Here is a 19529-nt window from a genome sequence, read left to right as displayed (position 1 = left end):
GCAGTGTTCTGTTGGCTTGCACTAATGAAGCATTGACGGTTTAGCATATTCCCTAACACAGGTGAGTTTATAAATGGGAGAGGTTTCAAAAGTTTTTAGTACTTGAACAGTAAGAGGTGAGAACCTTGAAAGATGCAAATCTATTACAACAGAGATGAACATAAGATAGTTAATATTCTTGATCAGTTCTTCTAAGTATTCACAAGGGAGGAAATGAACAGCATGGCCTCGCTAAGTAGCAATAATCACAGTGAAATTAATGATCTGGCTATAAATGAGACAAAAGTCCTAGACAGGCTAAAAGGGCTCAAAATTACCAAATTTGCAAGGATAATATTTATCCGAGTAGTGAAAGAGACAGGAGATGACATGTGTGAGACATTGCAGTGATTTAGGGATTTAATGCACGCCAGGGGAAATCCTAGTAGGAAGCAACAGATAAATGTGCTCATTTGGGGTGGGGGGGGTGGGGCGAAGGGCGAAGGTGACCATGCAGAAGGGCGAGGAAACTACAAACTTATTAGTCCTGCTTCAGTACAATGTAGAATTATACAACGATCGGGAGTAAACTGGAAGATTAACTTTGATAGTAACCTAGTAAACAGCAGAAGATGTAGATTCAAAAGGGGAAGCTCTTTCCCGACTAATTACCTTGATTTTGAGGGAGACATGGCTAGGCACTCTCGAAGCTCCTGCGGCATGGTGTATCTAGACTTTCAAAAGTACGTGCCAGAGAAAGGCGCAAAGCTGTGGGTAAATCTTCAGAATAGCTCATTTGGCTGAAGGGTAGAAAGCAATAGGTACTTGCTGGAGGAGTTATGTTGGTGTGGCTGATCTTGCGTTAAAGGTCTGAGTTACGAACTGACTGGAGAATCATGAACATTTCCAGCATCGAACGGAGGAGACTGATGTGATGCTGTCAAGTTGTTTAAGATAGTAAATTTATCAAAGTTAAATTTGGGCTATTCCTTCAAACTGAACAAGAGGACATCCTGCTTATGTTGACAAAAAAAAGTGACTTTCGCCCACTTAAGTCAACATTTTTTTTTACCTCCATAACTGCATTAAAAGCTTATGTTACTTACCGCTTCTGCTGACACTTGACCTGGACTAGCAAACTCCTTCATTCCTGTCAATGGGTCACTGTTCAAAACGTGACTTGGAAAGGCATACTCCTTTAACACAGTTTGACTGAGAACCTCATCCTGGCTTTCGTGTTACCTCCCTATGCACTCGGGCTTGACCGTTCACTGGTACCTGCTTGCTGGGAAACTTCTCTTTCGTGTAGGTTTCTTTTTGTTGCATCCTTCCCACTTCAAGCAAATGGCACTGTAATAGCCAACTGAAGAGTCAGTTTCATGTCAATTCAAAGGAGAACATCTTATTTTGACAGAATTGGAACAGTCCCCAAAATGTCAACATAAGCGAATAAATGGCAAAGTTTCAGTTGATGCAGGGAATTTCAATTGCTGTTGGGATGTTTCTCTTGTCTTTTCACGTAACTGAAGTTTTTCACCCTGGTATCGTTCCAGTAAATCTCCTTTACACCTTCTCTAAAGCCTTGACATCCTTCTTTCGGGGCCAGAATTGGCCATAATACTCCAATGGTCCTAACTAGTGTTTTATAAAGGTTTAGCATAACTTCCTTGCATTTGCGCTTTCTGCGCCTCTCAGGCCCAGGCTCCCATATATCTTTTTAACAGCCTTCTAAACTTGTCCTGTCACCAGCAAAGACTTCTGTACGTACATCCCTAGGTGTCTCTATATTCCTGTGCCCCCCACTTCTCTGCGTTAATTTCATCTGCCATGTGTCTGTCCATTTCACCAGTCTGTCAATGTCTTTCTGAAGTCTGTTACTATCCTCCTGACTGTTTACTACATTTCCGAGTTTCGTGTCAATGGCAAACTTTGAAATTGTACCCTGTCGACCCACATCCAGGTCATTAATATATGCCACATAATATGCTTGCCAGCAAAGGGGAATTGGATACATACCTGAAGGGAAAAATAATTAGGCAGGGCTGCGGGGAAAGGGCGCGGCAATGGGACTAGCTGGCACAGGCTCGACTTGCCAAATGGCCTCCTTCTATGCTGTAATCTTTCAATGATCAAAAAGAGCCGTGGTCCGAATGCCGACACCTGTGGGACACCACTGTATACTTTCCTGCAGTCAGAGCTCACCACTACTCGCTGCTTTCTGTCCCTTAATCAATGCTGTATCCACATAACCAATGCCCCTTTAATCACGTGTTTCTATTTTGCTAATAAGTCTATTATGTGGTACTTCATCAAATACCTTTTGAAAATCCATACAGGCAAAGTACTAGTCCTCATTGTAGCATATAAGAATTTTGTGTCTTGGTGATGGATCTGATTGTTGACACTGAGACACGTTACTTTTGTCAAATTGCATCTGAATTTTGTTTGTGTTTGAGCATGTTACTGTCAAGCTTTAGCATCCAGGAACTATAATGCAGATAATTTCTTTCAATTGGGATAAATGGGTCATTTTCTAGTTGGTAAACAGTAAATAGTGGGGTGCCGCAGGGATTGGTGCTGGAGCCTCAACTATTTACAATCTATATTAATGACTTGGATGAAGGAATCGAGTGTAATGTAGCCAAGCTTGCTGCTGATACAAAAATGGGTGGGAGAGCAAATTGTGAGGAGGATACAAGAAATCTGCAAAGGATATAGACAGGCTAAGTGGGCAAAAATTTGGCAGATGGAGTATAATGTGGGAAAATGTGAGGTTATCCACTTTGCAATTTTTCTCTATTTTAAATTATAATTTGCTTTTCTTTTTTTTGCCCAAGTGCTGCAGTACAGAGGGACCTGGGGGTACTTTTGCATGAAACACACAAAGTTACTATGCAGGTACAACAAGTGATCAGGAAGGCAAATGGAGTATTGGCCTTTATTTTAAGGGGGATGGAGAAGAAAAGCAGAGAAGTCCTGCTACAACTGTACAGGGTATTGGTGAGGCCACACCTAGAGTACTGCATACAGTTTTGGTCTCCGTATTTAAGGAAGGATACGCTTGCATTGGAGGCTGTTCAGAGAAGGTTCACTAGGCTGATTCTGGAGATGAGGAAGTTGACTTATGAAGGTAGGTTGGGCCTATACTCATTGGAGTTCAGAAGAATGAGAGATGATCTTATCGAAACGTATAAGATAATGAGGAGGCTCGACAAGGTGGATGCAGAGAGGATGATTTCACGCGGGAAACTAAAACTAGGAGGCATAGTCTCAGAATAAGGGGCCGCCCACTTAAAACTGAGATGAGGAGGAATTTCTTCTGAGGGTTTTAAATCTGTGAAATTCTCTGCCCCAGAGAGCTGTGGAGGCTGGGTCATTGAATATATTTAAGGCAGAGATAGACAGATTTTTGAGCGATAAGGAATAAAGGGTTATGGGCAGTGGGCAGAGAAGTGGAGCTGAGTCCATGATCAGATCAGCCATGATCTTATTTAATGGCGGAGTAGGCTCGAGAGGCCAAATGGCCTACTCCTATTTCTTGTTATGTTCTTATCTGTAAAGCAGCTACCTGAGGAACTTCCACAGTCCTAAATGCTGTTGTGTTGTTCTGACGGCTCAATGTGATGTTGCTGTCCTCCAAGTTAGTTTCCATGATTAGGTTTGAAGCATTTGACTTCCTGTTTCTGCAGTATTTTGCTTGTAGAGGTTAATAGAGATATGCTAAATTTTCTATCAAAGATATTTTCCTCAATGCAGTTCAGATCCATAAACAAAGCTCATATCCAGCCACCTCCCAATATTTCTTTTGACTAATGATTTTAGGAATTGTTTTGTATGCTTTCGTTCCTACTTGGCATAGTCTTTAGTGCTTACTATGTGGACCAGAATGAGACTACATGCTTTTATTTGTATACAACCAAATAGGGTAGATGTGTTCAAAGGAACACACAATGGTTTAAAGTTCTGGTTCTCGAAGCATTGCCTCATTTTTTGCAAGCACCCAGATAGGTATGGTATGATGAAAGGGAGTCTGCATTGATTTATAGGAGGGAGGTCTTTACTAACGAATTACTCGAGTTATTGAATAAATGATGGACCTTGTTGATGTAAATTTTGTGGATGCAATATATTTTGTGGGGTGGGGGTTTGGTTTGCGGGCGGAAATCCGTTTGTTTCGAGAGTTAGAAATGAACTGGGAGGATGAAAAATGTCTCGTGTAAGTAATAGAATATTTTAATATCCAGTTTTTTGCCTGTGAAAGAGATTAGCGTACTATCTGGAATTCTGTATTTTTGCATAATGTGCACTTTTGTCTCCTTTCCATTTGTATAGTTAATACATGCACCATCTGAAATGTTTATTACTAATTTGCTAGAAGGAGTGCAAGAAGGTCGATGGTGTGATTCCTTTCATCCTTGCTTTTCTACTCCAGGCAAAGGAAGCACAAGTGAAAGTAGCAGAGGTTGAATGTGCCAAGGTGGATAATAAAACCAAGTTGGAAGCAACCTTACAAGAGGAGGCAGCCATCAAGAGGGAGAATCAGGAGCGGGAGATGGAACGTATGGCAGAAGCCGCGGAGAAAGCTAAAGAAAGCTTACAGGTTGAAGCCAGGGTAAGTGTTTAATTTATAAATCTTAATGTTTCTTAGAATTTAGCATAATGTTGTAAACTAGTATTTCCAAAGTGAAAGGTCCCACAAGGACCTTGAAAAAGATTCCAAATATTTGATTAATTTACATGGCTAATCAGCTTTTGAGAAGTTACAAAAGAAAGATGCCCAAAATGTGACAGAGTAGTTAATGTTCCATAATGAAATTTAAATTTGACTTGCAGAAATTCACAGCACATGTCTGTGTAGGCTGTTTGCTGGAGCAATCCAAACCTAATCCCACAATGGTTGAGAAAAAAATAGCAGAAACTGAATTTTGTTTTGTGGAATTGTATATTTTAGCATGGGTGGATTAGTCAAACTGAGGTGTCCGCCATGGCTCAATGGTAGCGCTGTATACCTTGAAGTCAGAAAGCTGTGGGTTCACATCCCATTCCCAGAGACTTGAGCGCAAATTCTAGGCTGAGTGAGTGCTGCACGGTTGGAGGTGCCATCCTTATGCCACGTTAAAATGAGGCTGTGTCTGCCTTCTCAGGTGGCTATAAAAGAATCCACTGCACTATTCGAAGAAAAGGAGTGTTCCCCCTGTGTCCTGGCCAATAATTATCCTTCAACCAACTTCACTCAAACAGATTATGTGGTCTTTATCACGTTGTTTGTGGGACCTTTTCCTACATGACAATAGTGACTACGTTCATTGTCTGTAAAGTGCTTTGGGACGTCGTAAAATACATGATATAAACACAAGTCCTTTCGCTTTTTCGCTTTTTCTCTCTTTCTTTCTCGCTTTCTCTCTTTCTCTCTTTCTCGCTTTCTCTCGCTTTCTGTGTTACAGAAAGAAGGAGAATCAGCAGTGAATCTGGAAGCAGCAGCTGTCAATGTGACGAAAAGTCAGATCGCTGTCGATACAGAACAGGAATTGGCTAATGTGGACCTGACGATGCATTCTGAGATCTTGAAAGATACAGCCCCTGTATTAGAAGGAATTAAGGTATGTTTTAATGTAAAGGTCAATGCTCTTCATATACATTTATTTTCATGATGTTCATGGTAGGTAAACACTGTCCTAGTATCAGTTTATTTTGTATTTTTAATCAAAAATCACTCAAAGGTTTTGTTGACATTATCTTCTTCAAGCCCAATTAACTTGCTTTGCGTAGATTCTTGAAGCCAAAAAATACTAAGTACATGTAACAACCATTTAGTGAACATCTCTGGATAGAGCTGGGTGATGAATTCATTTTTTACACTTGCAGACTAAGATCTTAATTTATTAACTTCAAGTGCGAGGTATGCTGTGACTAGAAACTGATTTGGATCCAACCTGTGTTGCTATTATGGGTTTGAAACACGGTTTTCTTCCAGCCATTTCTCACTTTGCACATTTTAGAATATTTCCCAGCCAAAGCAGTCAGTGATGGTGCTTTTTGTATGCTTTAATTCTGCAAAGCACATGAAATGCAATCAAATACACGAGTACGTTAAAAACTCTGCAAAGAAAATTAAATGATTTTTTTTCTCGAAGTATAATTTCTGGAAATAGGCCTTTCTAGAATATTCGTACATATTGTTAATACTGAGAAATAGGATCTGAGCTTTATTTACATATCAGTATTAAGTGTGTTTGTTGTTACACAGTGCTAGTGAAACTATATTCTGAAAATAATATATATTCCAGATTGATAAAATTCAACCATCAAACAACAGAACCAGACTTTGAACAATAAATATCTGCAGAATCAATTGTGTGGGGCTTCCTGTTGGCTTAGTGGGAAAATATATTGTATGGCGAAGTACTGAGCTATCGCGTCTGCTCCCTTTTCATTCTATTCCACCCACCCAGAAATGAGAGTATCACACCCTGCCTGTTATCTTTGAGTTGGGATGGTAACTTTCAGTGAGGGCTTCTATTCCTGATGGTGGAATAATGACTAGTGCCTGAAAGTATTTCTGTCATGTAGAATTAGGAAAATTCGATTTAGTTGTGGGGGGCGGTGTGCTTTTGTTTTAATATTGGGGGAACAGGATGAACAAAAAAAGGCCAGAAGAGTGACGCCACTAGAGGAGACAGCACGCCATGTGCAAGTACCCGGCCCTGAGCGTATATAGGTCTCGACTGACATTCAAGGAAATGCCAGACGACCTCACTGTGCAATGGCTGCATTTTACAAAGGTTTCCCTCAACTGACTGTGTGACTTGCACTTGCACTGCATCCCAGAGTACTTGAAGTGGCCCTGGAAATAGTGGATGCATTGATGGTCATTTACCAACATTCTATCGACTCTGGATCAGTTCCTATGGATTGGAGCGTAGCTAATGTAACGCCACTTTTTTAAAAAGGAGGGCGAGAGAAAACAGGGAATTATAGACCAGTGGAATCGATATGGGTAGAGCTGCAGAACACCAAAGGGCAAAAAACATTAGTGGGAGTTGTGTACAGACCTCCAAACAGTAGTGATGTTGGGAGGGCATCAAACAGGAAATTAGGGGTGCATGCAATAAAGGTGCAGCAGTTATCATGGGTGACTTTAATATGCATATAGATTGCGCTACCCAAACTGGAAGCAATACGGTGGAGGAGGATTTCCTGGAGTGCATAAGGGATGGTTTCCTAGACCAATATGTCGAGGAACCAACTAGGGGGGAGGCCATCTTAGACTGGGTGTTGTGTAATGAGAGAGGATTAATTAGCAATCTCGTTGTGCGAGGCCCCTTGGGAAAGAGTGACCATAATATGGTGGAATTCTACATTAGGATGGAGAATGAAACAGTTAATTCAGAGACCATGGTCCAGAACTTAAAGAAGGGTAACTTTGAAGGTATGAGGCGTGAATTGGCTAGGATAGATTGGCGAATGATACTTAAGGGGTTGACTGTGGATGGGCAATGGCAGACATTTAGAGACCGCATGGATGAACTATAACAATTGTACCTCCCTGTCTGGCGTAAAAATAAAAAAGGGAAGGTGGCTCAACCGTGGCTATCAAAGGAAGTCAGGGATAGTATTAAAGCCAAGGAAGTGGCATACAAATTGGCCAGAAATAGCAGTGAACCCGGGGACTGGGAGAAATTTAGAACTCAGCAGAGGAGGACAAGGTTTGATTAGGGCAGGGAAAATGGAGTACGAGAAGAAGCTTGCAGGGAACATTAAGACGGACTGCAAAAGTTTCTATAGATATGTAAAGAGAAAAAGGTTAGTAAAGACAAACTTAGGTCTTCTGCAGTCAGAATCAGGGGAAGTCATAACGGAACAAAGAAATGGCAGATCAATTGAACAAGTACTTTGGTTCGGTATTCACTAAGGAGGACACAAACAACCTTCCGGATATAAAAGGGGTCAGAGGGTCGAGTAAGAAGGAGGAACTGAGGGAAATCCTTATTAATCGGGAAATTGATGGGATTGAAGGCCGATAAATCCCCAGGGCCTGATGGACTGCATCCCAGAGTACTTAAGGAGGTGGCCTTGGAAATAGCGGATGCATTGACAGTCATTTTCCAACATTCCAAAGACTCTGAATCAGTTCCTATGGAGTGGAGGATAGCCAATGTAACCCCACTTTTTTTTTTTTAAAAAGAGGGAGAGAAATCGGAATTATAGACCGGTCAGCCTGACATCGGTAGTGGGTAAAATGATGGAATCAATTATTAAGGATGTCATAGCAGCGCATTTGGAAAGAGGTGACATGATAGGTTCAAGTCAGCATGGATTTGTGAAAGGCAAATCATGCTTGACAAATCTTTTGGAATTTTTTGAGGATGTTTCCAGTAGAGTGGACAAGGGAGAACCAGTTGATGTGGTGTATTTGTACTTTCAGAAGGCTTTCGACAAGGTCCCACACAAGAGATTAATGTGCAAAGTTAAAGCACATGGGATTGGGGGTAGTGTGCTGACGTGGATTGAGAACTGGTTGTCAGACAGGAAGCAAAGAGTAGCATTAAATGGGTACTTTTCAGAATGGCAGGCAGTGACTAGTGGGGTACCACACGGTTCTGTGCTGGGGCCCCAGCTGTTTACATTGTACACTAATGATTTAGACAAGGGATTAAATGTAGTATCTCCAAATTTGCGGATGACACTAAGTTGGGTGGCAGTGTGAGCTGCGAGGAGGATGCTATGAGGCTGCAGAGTGACTTGGATAGGTTAGGTGAATGGGCAAATGCATGGCAGATGAAGTATAATGTGGATAAATGTGAGGTTATCCACTTTGGTGGTAAAAACAGAGAGACAGACTATTATCTGAATGGTGACAGATTAGGAAAAGGAGAGGTGCAACGAGACCTGGGTGTCATGGTACATCAGTCATTGAAGGTTGGCATGCAGGTACAGCAGGCGGTTAAGAAAGCAAATGGCATGTTGGCCTTCATAGCAAGGGGCTTTGAGTACAGGGGCAGGGAGGTGTTACTACAGTTGTACAGGGCCTTGGTGAGGCCACATCTGGAGTATTGTGTACAGTTTTGGTCTCCTAACTTGAGGAAGGACATTCTTGCTATTGAGGGAGTGCAGCGAAGGTTCACCAGACTGATTCCCGGGATGGCGGGACTGGCATATCAAGAAAGACTGGATCAACTGGGCTTGTATTCACTGGAGTTCAGAAGAATGAGAGGGGACCTCATAGAAACGTTTAAAATTCTGACGGGTTTAGACAGGTTAGATGCAGGAAGAATGTTCCCAATGTTGGGGAAGTCCAGAACCAGGGGTCACAGTCTAAGGATAAGGGGTAAGCCATTTAGGATCGAGATGAGGAGAAACTTCTTCACCGAGAGAGTGGTGAACCTGTGGAATTCTCTACCACAGAAAGTTGTTGAGGCTAATTCACTAAATATATTCAAAAGGAGTTAGATGTAGTCCTTACTACTAGGGGGATCAAGGGGTATGGCGAGAAAGCAGGAATGGGGTACTGAAGTTGCATGTTCAGCCATGAACTCATTGAATGGCGGTGCAGGCTCGAAGGGCCGAATGGCCTACTCCTGCACCTATTTTCTATGTTTCTATGTCAGCCTGATATTGGTGGTGGGGAAAATGTTGGAATCAATTATTAAAGATGTAATTTGGAAAGCAGTGACAGGATCGGTCCAAGTCAGAATGGATTTATGAAAGGGAAATCATGCTTGACAAATCTTGTAGAATTTTTTGAGGATGTAACGAGTAGTATGGGCAAGGGGGAGCCAGTGGATGTGGGGTATTTAGACTTTCAAAAGGCTTTTGACAAGGTCTCCCACAAGAGATTAGTGTGCAAAATTAAAGCACCTGGTATTGGTGGTAATGTATTGATGTGGATAGAGAACTAGTTGGCAGACAGGAAGCAAAGAGTAGGAATAAATGGGTCCTTTTCAGAATGGCAAGCAGTGGCTTGTGGGGTACCACCAAGGTTCAGTGCTGGGACCCCAGCTATTTACAATATACATTAATGATTTAGACAAAGGGATTGAATGTAATATCTCCAAGTTTGCAGATGACACTAAGCTGGGTGTTGGTGTGAGCTGTGAGGAGGATGCTAAGAGGCTGCAGGATGACTTAGACAGGTTAGATGAGTGAGCAAACACATGGTAGATGTGGTATAATGTAGATAAATATGAGGTTATCCACTTTGGTGGTAAAAACAGGAAGCCAGATTATTATCTGAATGGTGACAGATTAGTAAAAGTTGCAGCGCGACCTGGGTGTCCTGGTACATTAGTTATTGAAAGTTGGCATACAGGTACAGCAGGCGGTGAAGAAGGCAAATGACATGTTGGCCTTCATAGCTAGGAGATTTGAGTATAGGAGTAGGGAGGTCTTACTGCAGTTGTACAGGGCCTTGGTGAGACCACACCTTGAATATTGTGTACAGTTTTGGTATCCTAATCTGAGGAAGGACATTCTTGCCATTGAGGGAGTGCAGCGCAGGTTCACCAGACTGATTCCCGGAATGACTGGACTGACATGAAGAAAGACTGGATCGACGAGGAATTCCCTGGAATTTAGAAGAATGAGAGGGGATCTCATAGAAACATATAAAATTCTGACGGGATTGAATAGGTTAGATGCAGGAAGAATGTTCCTGATGTTGGGGAAATCCAGAACCGGGGTCACAGTCTTAAGGATAAGGGGTAAGCCATTTAAGATCGAGATGAAGAATTATCAACCACAAAGTTGTTGAGGCCAGTTCATTAGACATATTCAAAAGGGAGTTAGGTGTGGCCATTACGGCGAAAGGGATCAAGAGGTATGGAGAGAAAGCAGGAGTGGGGTACTGAAGTGCATGATCAGCCATGATCATATTGAATGGTGGTGCAAGCTTGCAGGGCCGAATGGTCCACTCCTGCACCTATTTTCTATGTTTCTTTGACTTAACATAAGAAATAGGAGCAGGACGGCCCCTCGAGCCTGCTCCGCCATTTAATACAATCATGGCTGATCCGATCATGGACTCGGGTCCACTTCCCTGCCCGCTCCCCATATAACCCCTGATTCCCTTGTCGGTTAAGAAACTGTCTATCTCTGTCTTAAATCTACTTAATGACCAACTTCCACAGCTCTCTGAGGCAGCGAGTTCCACAGATTTCCTCATAAGAAATTCCTACTCATCTCTTTTTTAAATGGGCGGCCCCTTATTCTAAGATTATGCCCCCGAGTTCGAGTCTCCCCTATCAGTGGAAACAACCTCTCTGCATCCACCTTGTCGAGCCCCATCATAATCTTATACGTTTCAATAAGATCACCTCTCATTCTTCTGAATTCCAATGAGCAGAGGCCCAACCTACTCAACCTTTCCTCATTAGTCAACCCCTTCACCTCTGGAATCAACCAAGTGAACCTTCTCTGAACAGCCTCCAAAGTAATTATATCCTTTCATAAATATGGAAAACAAAACCGTACACAGTATTCTAGGTGTGGCCTCACCAATACCCTGTATAACTGTAGCAAGACTTCCCTGCTTTTATACTCCCCTTTGCAATAAAGGCCAAGATTCCATTGGCCTTCCTGATCACTTGCTGTACCTGCATACTATCCTTTTGTGTTTTATGCACCAAGTCCTGCTGTACTGCAGCACTTTTGCAATTTTTCTCCATTTAAATAATAATTTGCTCTTCGATTTATTTTCTGCCAAAGTGCATAACCTGACACTTCCCAACATTATACTCCATCTGCCAAATTTTTGCTCACTCACTTAGCCTGTCTGTCCTTCTGCAGATTTTGTGTCCTCCTCACACATTGCTTTTCCTCCCATCTTTGTATTGTCAGCAAACGTGGCTACGTTATACTCAGTCCCTTTTTCCAAGTCATTGATATAGATAGTAAATAGTTGGGGTCCCAGCACAGATCCCTGCAGCTCCCCACTAGTTACTGATTGCCAACTGAGAATGAACCATTTATCCCGACTCTCTGTTTTCTGTTCGTTAGCCAATCCTCTATCCATGCTAATATATTACCCCCAACCCCATGAACTTTTATCTTGTGCAGTAACTTTTTCTGTGGCACCTTGTCAAATGCTTTCTGGAAGTCCCAATACACCACATCCACTCGTTCCCCTTTATCCACCCTGTTCATTATATCCTCAAAGCATTCCAGCAAATTTGTCAAACATGACTTCCCCTTCATAAATCCTGCCTGACCGAATTATGCTATTCCAAATGTCCTGCTACTGCTTCTTTAATAATGGACTCCCAACATTTTCCCAACCACAGATGTTAGGCTAACTGGTCGATAGTTTCCGGCTTTTTGTCTGCCTCCTTTTTTAAATCAGAGTGTTACATTTGCAGTTTTCCAATCTGCTGGGACCTCTCCAGAATCCAGGGAATTTTGGTAAATTACAACCAATGCATCCACTATCCCTGTTGCTACTTCTCTTACGACCCTAGGATGCAAGCCATCAGGTCCAGGGAAATTATCTGCCTTTAGTCCCATTATCTTACTCAGAACCATCTCCTTAGTGATTGTGTTAAGTTCCTCCTTCCAACCCCCTCTTCCCCCACCCCCCCCCCGCCCCATAGCCCCTTGACTATGCACTGTTGGGATATTATTAGTGCCCTCTACCGTAAAGACTCTTACAAAATATTTGTGCAGAGTTTCTGCCATCTCCATGTTCCCCATTACTAATTCCCCAGTCTCGACCTCTAAGGGACCAACATTTACTTTAGTCACTCTTCCTTTTTTTATATACCTAGAGAAACTCTTGTTATCTGTTTTATATTTCGTGCTAGTTTACTTTCATCGTTTATCTTCCCTTTCTTATCATTTTTTTTAGTCATTCTTTGCTGGCTTTTAAAAGCTTCCAAATCTTCTGTCCTCCCACTTTGTATACCCTTGTTTTTAATTGGTTTCTGGATGGCTATCTTTTCTTTTACACCCTTTTCTCCTCACTGGAATATATTTTTCTTGAGTTATGAAATATCTCCTTAAATATATGCCACTGTTAATCAACCGTCCTGCACTTTAATCTTTTTTGCAGTGAACTTTAGCCAACTCTGCCCTCATACCTTTGTAGTCTCCTTTATTTAAGCTTCGTACACTGGTTTGAGATCCAACTTTCTCACCCTCCATCTGAATTTGAAGTTCAACCATGCTATGATCACTCATTCCAAGAGGATCCTTTACTCGGAGATTGTTTATTAATCCTGTCTCATTACACAGGACCAGATCAAAGATAGCCTGCCCTCTGGTTGGTTCCATTACATACTGCTCAAGGAACCTGTCCCTTATGCACTCGATGAACTCTTCCTCAAGGCTACCCAGACCAATTTGATTTGTCCAATCAATATGGAGGTTAAAATTGTTTTGTCTGTGATGTACTTATGAATGACTCCACAAGGCAATGTGTTGTACTTAAACTGTAGTGACCTTGGTCCTTTATTCCAAACTCCAGAGTGCTGTCCAAGCATGGTGTGCAGCCTTTTATACAGGCTCCTGCTACCAGGGCAGGAAACCCCTGGTCTCCACCAGTTGCACCCTCTAGTGGTGCCAGCATGTATGTACACGTTGTAAACCTTATTGATAGTACATCAGGTAAACCAGTTTCCATCTTATGCAATCTGTGTCTACACAGAGTACATCCATAGTCAACATATACAACAAAAATCACCCATGATTATTGCTGTTCCCTTTTTACAAGCCCCCACTATTTCCTGGTTTATGCTCCGACCAACAAAGTTGCTACTGTTAGGGGGCCTATCATCTATGCCCACCAGTGACTTTTTCCCCTTATTATTCCTTATCTCCACCCAAACTGTTTCAACATCCTGATCATTTGAGCTAATATCATTTCTCACTATTGCAGTGATTCCATCCTTTATCAACAGAGTTACTCCACCTCCTTTTCCTTTCTGTCTGTTCTTCCGAATTGTCAAATACCCCTGAATATTTAGTTCCCAGTCCTGGTCACCTTGCAACCACGTCTCTAATGGCTATCAGATCATATCCATTTGAATCTATTTGTGCTGTCAACTCATCTATTTTGTTACGAATGCTACGTGCATTTAGACAAAGAGCCTTTAAATTTTTTTTTTTACCCTTTTTTCTTGCTTGTTTCCTCCTTCAACTCACTGTCTTTATTTTTGCTTTCTAATTCCAGCTTTACTCCCCTCCCTACTGAATCGATTTTCAGGTTCCCATCCCCCTGCCAAGCTAGTTTAAACCCTCCCCAGCAGCACTAGCAACCCCCCCCCCCCCCCCCAACCCCACCAGGATATTGGTCCCAGCTCTGTTGAGGTGCAACCCATCTGGCTTGTGCAGGTCCCACCTTCCCCAGAAGTGGTCCCAATGCCTCTGGAAACTAAAGCCCTCCCAACTGTATCATCTCTCCAGCTACACATTCATCTGCTCTATCCTCTTATTTCTGTACTCACTAACTCGTGGCATCGGGAGTAATCCGGAGATTACTACCTTTTGAGGTCCTGCTTTTTAATTTCTCTCCTAGCTCCCTAAACTCTGCTTGCAGGACCTCATCCCTCTTTCTACCTATGTCATTGGTCCTGATAAGGACCATGACCTCTGGCTGTTCACCCTCTCCCCTAGAATGCCCTGCAGCCGCTCGGTGACATCCTTGACCCTGGCACCAGGGAGGCAACATACCATCCTGGAGTCACATCTGCAGCTGCAGAAACGCCTGTTTGCTCCCCTGACTAGCGAATCCCCTATCACTGTAGCTCTTCCATTCTTCTTCTCCTGCGCCCCCCTCCCCCAGTGCAGCTGAGCAACTGGTGATGCTGTGGATTTGGCTCTGGCTGCACTCTCCAGAGACACCATTGCCCCCACTGGTACTCAAAACAGAGTACGGGTTGGAGAGCGAGATGGACTCGGGGGACTCTTGCACTACCTGCCTAGTCCTCTTCTGTCTGGTGGTCACCCACTCCCTCTCTGCCTGCACACTCTTAAGCTGCGGGGTGACCACCTCAAGAAACGTGCTATCCATGTAGCTCTCAGTCTCGCGGATGCACCGCAGTGACACCAGCTGCTGCTCAAGCTCCGAAACACAGAGCTCAAGTTAGTGCAGCTGGAGACACCTCCTGCACACGTGGTCATCCCAGCTGCATGAAGCATCCAGGATTTCCCACAGGCCACACGATCTGCCCGACCATCCCTTTAGTTAGTCGGAGCTATCAAGCAGAACTAAACTCGAAACCTTAGTAAAACACACCCAGCTGCTACTCAGCAAACAGCTGATTTAATTAATTAGTTTTCCTTGGATAATAAAGATCACTTATCTATTTAATTTCAGCTCTTAACTTACACCAACGCCCAAGGTTTTTTAAAGAAAAGAAAAATATTCACCAGCCAATCACTTACCTGCTTGGCTGTGACGTCACACTTCGATTTCGATTCTTTTTACTTTTGGTCCCTTACTGTTGCTGCTGCAGCTTGTTCCTCCCGATCTGTCACTGCTCCAAACTGCCACCGCCCTTTGCAGTCCCTCACCCGGTCGGTCGGGTCTCGCCATGCTCGCTCCTCCAGATCTGTCACTGCTCCAAACTGCTGCCTCCCTTTATAGTCCTGCGCCCGCTCAGATCTCGCAATGCTCGCTCTTCCCGATTAAACAACATGTAGCAGAGCCTTAACTATAGAAATGAAGATGAACACGGCCCTCAACTTTTAGGGGTCTAATCCTGCCAGGCATCCGTCTGCCCAGGATTAATTGAGGGGCCTGCATTCGGCAGATAACTGATGCTATTTTCATAGGGAGTTCATTAAATTTTGCTTGTCCATATCAGAGCAAAGGCAGAGGGCAATAATTTTCTACAGATTCATTGGCTTCTTCAGAGTACCGGGTGTGATTGATGGAACACACTTGGCACTGAAGGCTCCCCTTCAATAGCTGCGAAGCTACATGAACAAAGGGTTATCAGGTGGTCTGTGACGCCTGGTTGCACATCGTGCATGTGAATGCAAAGCATGCAAATGCCTGTCATCGTGTGCCACTCAAGTCATTGCACGCACGCTTGGAGATGAAGGCCCATGGAAGATGGCTAATTGGTGCGATGGCTGATGGTGCCTTGTGTGTCCCTCAGACTGTTCCTCTCCTCCGCTTCAATCAGGTACATCAGGCAGGTCGTTGAGGACCACCATGAGAGGGATGCTGAAGAGCCGCTTCAGGTGCTTGGGCAGTCTGCACGATTATGTCATGACAAAGTCTGAACCTTGGACATAGAGGTGTCATAGAGAAGCAGAAGATCCTGTTCTCCGGGTGCTGGAGCTAAGGGACATAACATGTCCGCAGGAAGCATTGCTTCGAGAGGACTGTGTTTGTGGCACAGGCTTTTGCCCAATGCGCACCCTGCACTTCAAAGAAAGTTTTTATGCAAAAATGTTCCAAAACTTGTTACAATTGTGTAAATTGTTACAAATAAATACAAATGTTGACAAAGTTAAAGTAGACTTCAAAATTACAAAATTGTAAAAATATATATCAACGCATTTAAATTACGTGTTTTATTGCAATGTTAAACTCCCTTTTGCAATTTGAACTATTTACAAGAATACATCTTCAGTCAACAATAATAAACTTTTAACTCTTTGAAACAAAAAATATTAATTAGCAGCACTAACACATCAAAAGCAAATAGTTTAGGTTGAATGGCCTCCCTATTTGTACTTTTTGAGTTGTCTGTTAGTGCGGTGCATCAGTCACACCAGAAGTTGTTACAATAACTATGAACATGAGAAATTTAATGGCAATGAGCAAAGAAATGAGCCCTTTCAACCACTTTTCCCGTTTGTTTTTCCATGCCGTCACAGTTTGAGAAATGGCAAAGATATCTATGCATTAAGGTTGTATATATATATATATATATATCCCTATTTCTGGCATTTTTTAAAATATATGTATCCTTCTGCTCTTCATATCTTCTAGTGCATGTATTTTTCCAAGGCCAAAGGGCTGTGTAGATGACTTTCCTCCTGGTGTCTGCAAGTGTTTAGGTGGGTTACTTCCAGAGATGTTTAACAGCCATCTCGCTCATTATCCCAACCATGTTCTGCATCTGCTCTGCCTATTCAGTGACGTGGCTGATACTGGGAATTGTGTGTGTGGTTGATTTGAGTGCTCCATGGCTCAGTGTGTAGTAAATAACAAGGCTAATTGAATGTTGGCCTTTTTCAAGGGGGCTGGAATACAAAAAGGTGGAAATTATGCTAGAGGTGTATATGGCTCTGGTTAGACCGTATTTGGAGTACTGCCTTCAGTTCTGGGCACCGCACCACAGGAAGGATATACTGGGCTGGGAAGCGGTGCAGCGCTGATTCATCACAATGATACCGGGGCGAAAAGGGTTAAATTATGAGGACCGGTTACATAGACTGGGCTTGTATTCACTTGAATATAGAAGATTAAGGGCTGATCTAATTGAGGTGTTTAGGAGTTGTTAGGATAGAGAAATTATTTCCTCTGGTGTAGACTCCAGAGCACAGCCTAAATTAAAAGCTAGGCTGTCCAGGAGTATTGTCGAGAAGCCGTCACACATAGGGTAGTGGAAATCTGGAACATTCTCTTTTCAAAAAGCTGCTGAAGCTAGATTAATTAAAATTTTCTAAACTGAGATTGATGGCATCATAGAATTTTAACAGCCCGGAAGGAGGCTGATCAGCCCATTGTGCCCATAGCTCTTTGAAAGAGCTATCCAATTCGTCCTACTCCCCTACTGTTTTCCAATAGCCTTACAATATTCCCCCTTCAAGTACAGATACCTGTATTCATCAAATTCCCTTTTGAAAGTTACGAGTGAATTTGCTTCTATTACCCTTTCAGACTGTGCATTCCAGAACATCATGACTCGAAGCATAAAAAAATGTTGTCTCCTCTCTCTTCTGGCTCTTTTGCAAATTAACACCTGGCTACCAACCCTCCTGCCAGTGGAAACTCTTTCTCCTTATTTACTCTATTAAAACTCTTCATGATTTTGAATGCCTCTATTAAATCTCCCACTGGCCTTCTCTGTTCTAAGGAGAACAATTCCAGATTCTCCAGTCTTTCCATGTAACTGAAGCCCCTCATCCTTGGTAACATTCTGATAAATCTCCTCTGTGCCCTCTCCAAGGCCTTGACATCCTCGAATTGAACACAATATTCCAGCTGAGATCTAACCAGTGATTTATAAAGGTTTCGCATAACCCTCTTGCTTTTGTACTCTCTCTGCCTCTATTTATTTATAAAGCCAAGGATCCGGAGAACAGCCGTATAGATTTGTATTCGGTAAGGCTAACAAGGAATATGGAACCAAGGTGGGTAAATGGAGCCGAGATACAGATCAGCCATGAATAGTGGAACAGGCTCGAGAGGCTGAATGGCCTACACCTCTGGTTCTCTGCCAATCACTTTAAATCTGTGTCCTCTTGTTCTCGACCCTTCAGCCATTGGAAACAGTTTCTCTTTATTATTCTATCTAAACCCTTCATGATTTTAAATACCTTTATCAAATCTCCTCTTGGCCTTCCCTGCTCCAAGGAGAACAATCCCAGCTTCTCCAGTCTATCCATGGTAACTGAAGTTCCTCATCCCTGGAACCATTCTTGTAAATCTTTTCTGCACCCTCTCAGGCCTTCACATACTTCCTAAAGTGTGGTGCCCAGAATTGGACACACTATTCCAGACCAGTGTTTTATAAAGGTTCTTCATAATTTCCACGCTTTTCTACTCTTATACCTCTATTTATGAAGTCCAGGATCCCATATGCTTTTTTAACTGCTTTCTCTGCCACCTTCAACGATTTGTGCATGTATACCGCCAGGTCTGTCTGTTCATGTACCCACTTTAGAATTGTACCCTTTAGTTTATATTGCTTCTCCTTTTGCTTTGTACCAAAATGTATCACTTTGCACTTTTCTGTTAAGATTCATCTGCCATGTGTCTGCCCATTCCACCAGCCTGTCTATGTCCTCCTTGAAGTCTATCACTATCTTTCTCTCATTGTTTACTACTATTTCAAGTTTTGTGTCATCTGCATATTTCAAAATTCTGCCTTAGCCAATTTTGTATCCATGCTCCTACTGCCCCTTTTATCCATGGGCTTCAATTTTTCTAACAAGCCCAATATGTGGTACTTTATCATACGCCTTTTGAAAGTTCATGTACACAACATCAACGGCACTACCCTCATCCACCCTCTGTTACTTCATCAGCATGATTTGCCCTCAACATATCCATGCTGGCTTTCTTCTTCGTCCATGCTTGTCCAAGTGGCTGTCAATTTTCTCCTAGAACAGCCAAGTCGAGGACTTTTTTTCATATAGCCATTAAAACCAGTTGCAAAATGAAGTTCAGCAATTCCCTCTGTTTTGTGTCGTTTTAATTAAGAGTTTTCAACCTCCCTTTGTCATTTTGTGGAACGACTCCTATGTGTGACTTGAGAGTCAGTTAAGTGCTGTGGTGGGAGGAAGTGGCGGTTGGCTTGTTCTGAATGGAAAGGATGGACTCCCTCTTTGTATCCTATATCTTTTGAATTGAATTCTGTGTACCTAGGTTAGAGAGG

At 42.6% G+C, this 19529-nt stretch overlaps 1 protein-coding gene and 1 long non-coding RNA gene across 3 annotated transcripts in view; one reads left to right on the top strand and one right to left on the bottom strand.

Annotated features, from left to right (window-relative positions):
* Nucleotides 1-19529, bottom strand: part of LOC139237535 (uncharacterized) — a 154569-nt gene that overhangs the window by 50575 nt on the left and 84465 nt on the right. The window lies entirely within an intron of this gene.
* The window catches only part of letm1 (leucine zipper-EF-hand containing transmembrane protein 1), a 103543-nt gene that overhangs the window by 55722 nt on the left and 28292 nt on the right, over nucleotides 1-19529 (top strand). For both annotated transcript variants that reach the window (XM_070866923.1, XM_070866922.1), the window contains exons 9-10: nucleotides 4412-4591; nucleotides 5424-5579. In XM_070866923.1, the coding sequence (XP_070723024.1) occupies nucleotides 4412-4591; nucleotides 5424-5579 (336 nt within the window). The remainder of the gene's footprint in view (nucleotides 1-4411; nucleotides 4592-5423; nucleotides 5580-19529) is intronic.

This window comes from Pristiophorus japonicus, chromosome 2 (genome assembly GCF_044704955.1).
Source record: "Pristiophorus japonicus isolate sPriJap1 chromosome 2, sPriJap1.hap1, whole genome shotgun sequence".
Classification (NCBI taxonomy): Eukaryota; Metazoa; Chordata; class Chondrichthyes; family Pristiophoridae; genus Pristiophorus; species Pristiophorus japonicus.
The sequence above is the reverse complement of the archived record's forward strand: the minus strand, read 5'-3'. Positions and strand labels throughout refer to the sequence as shown.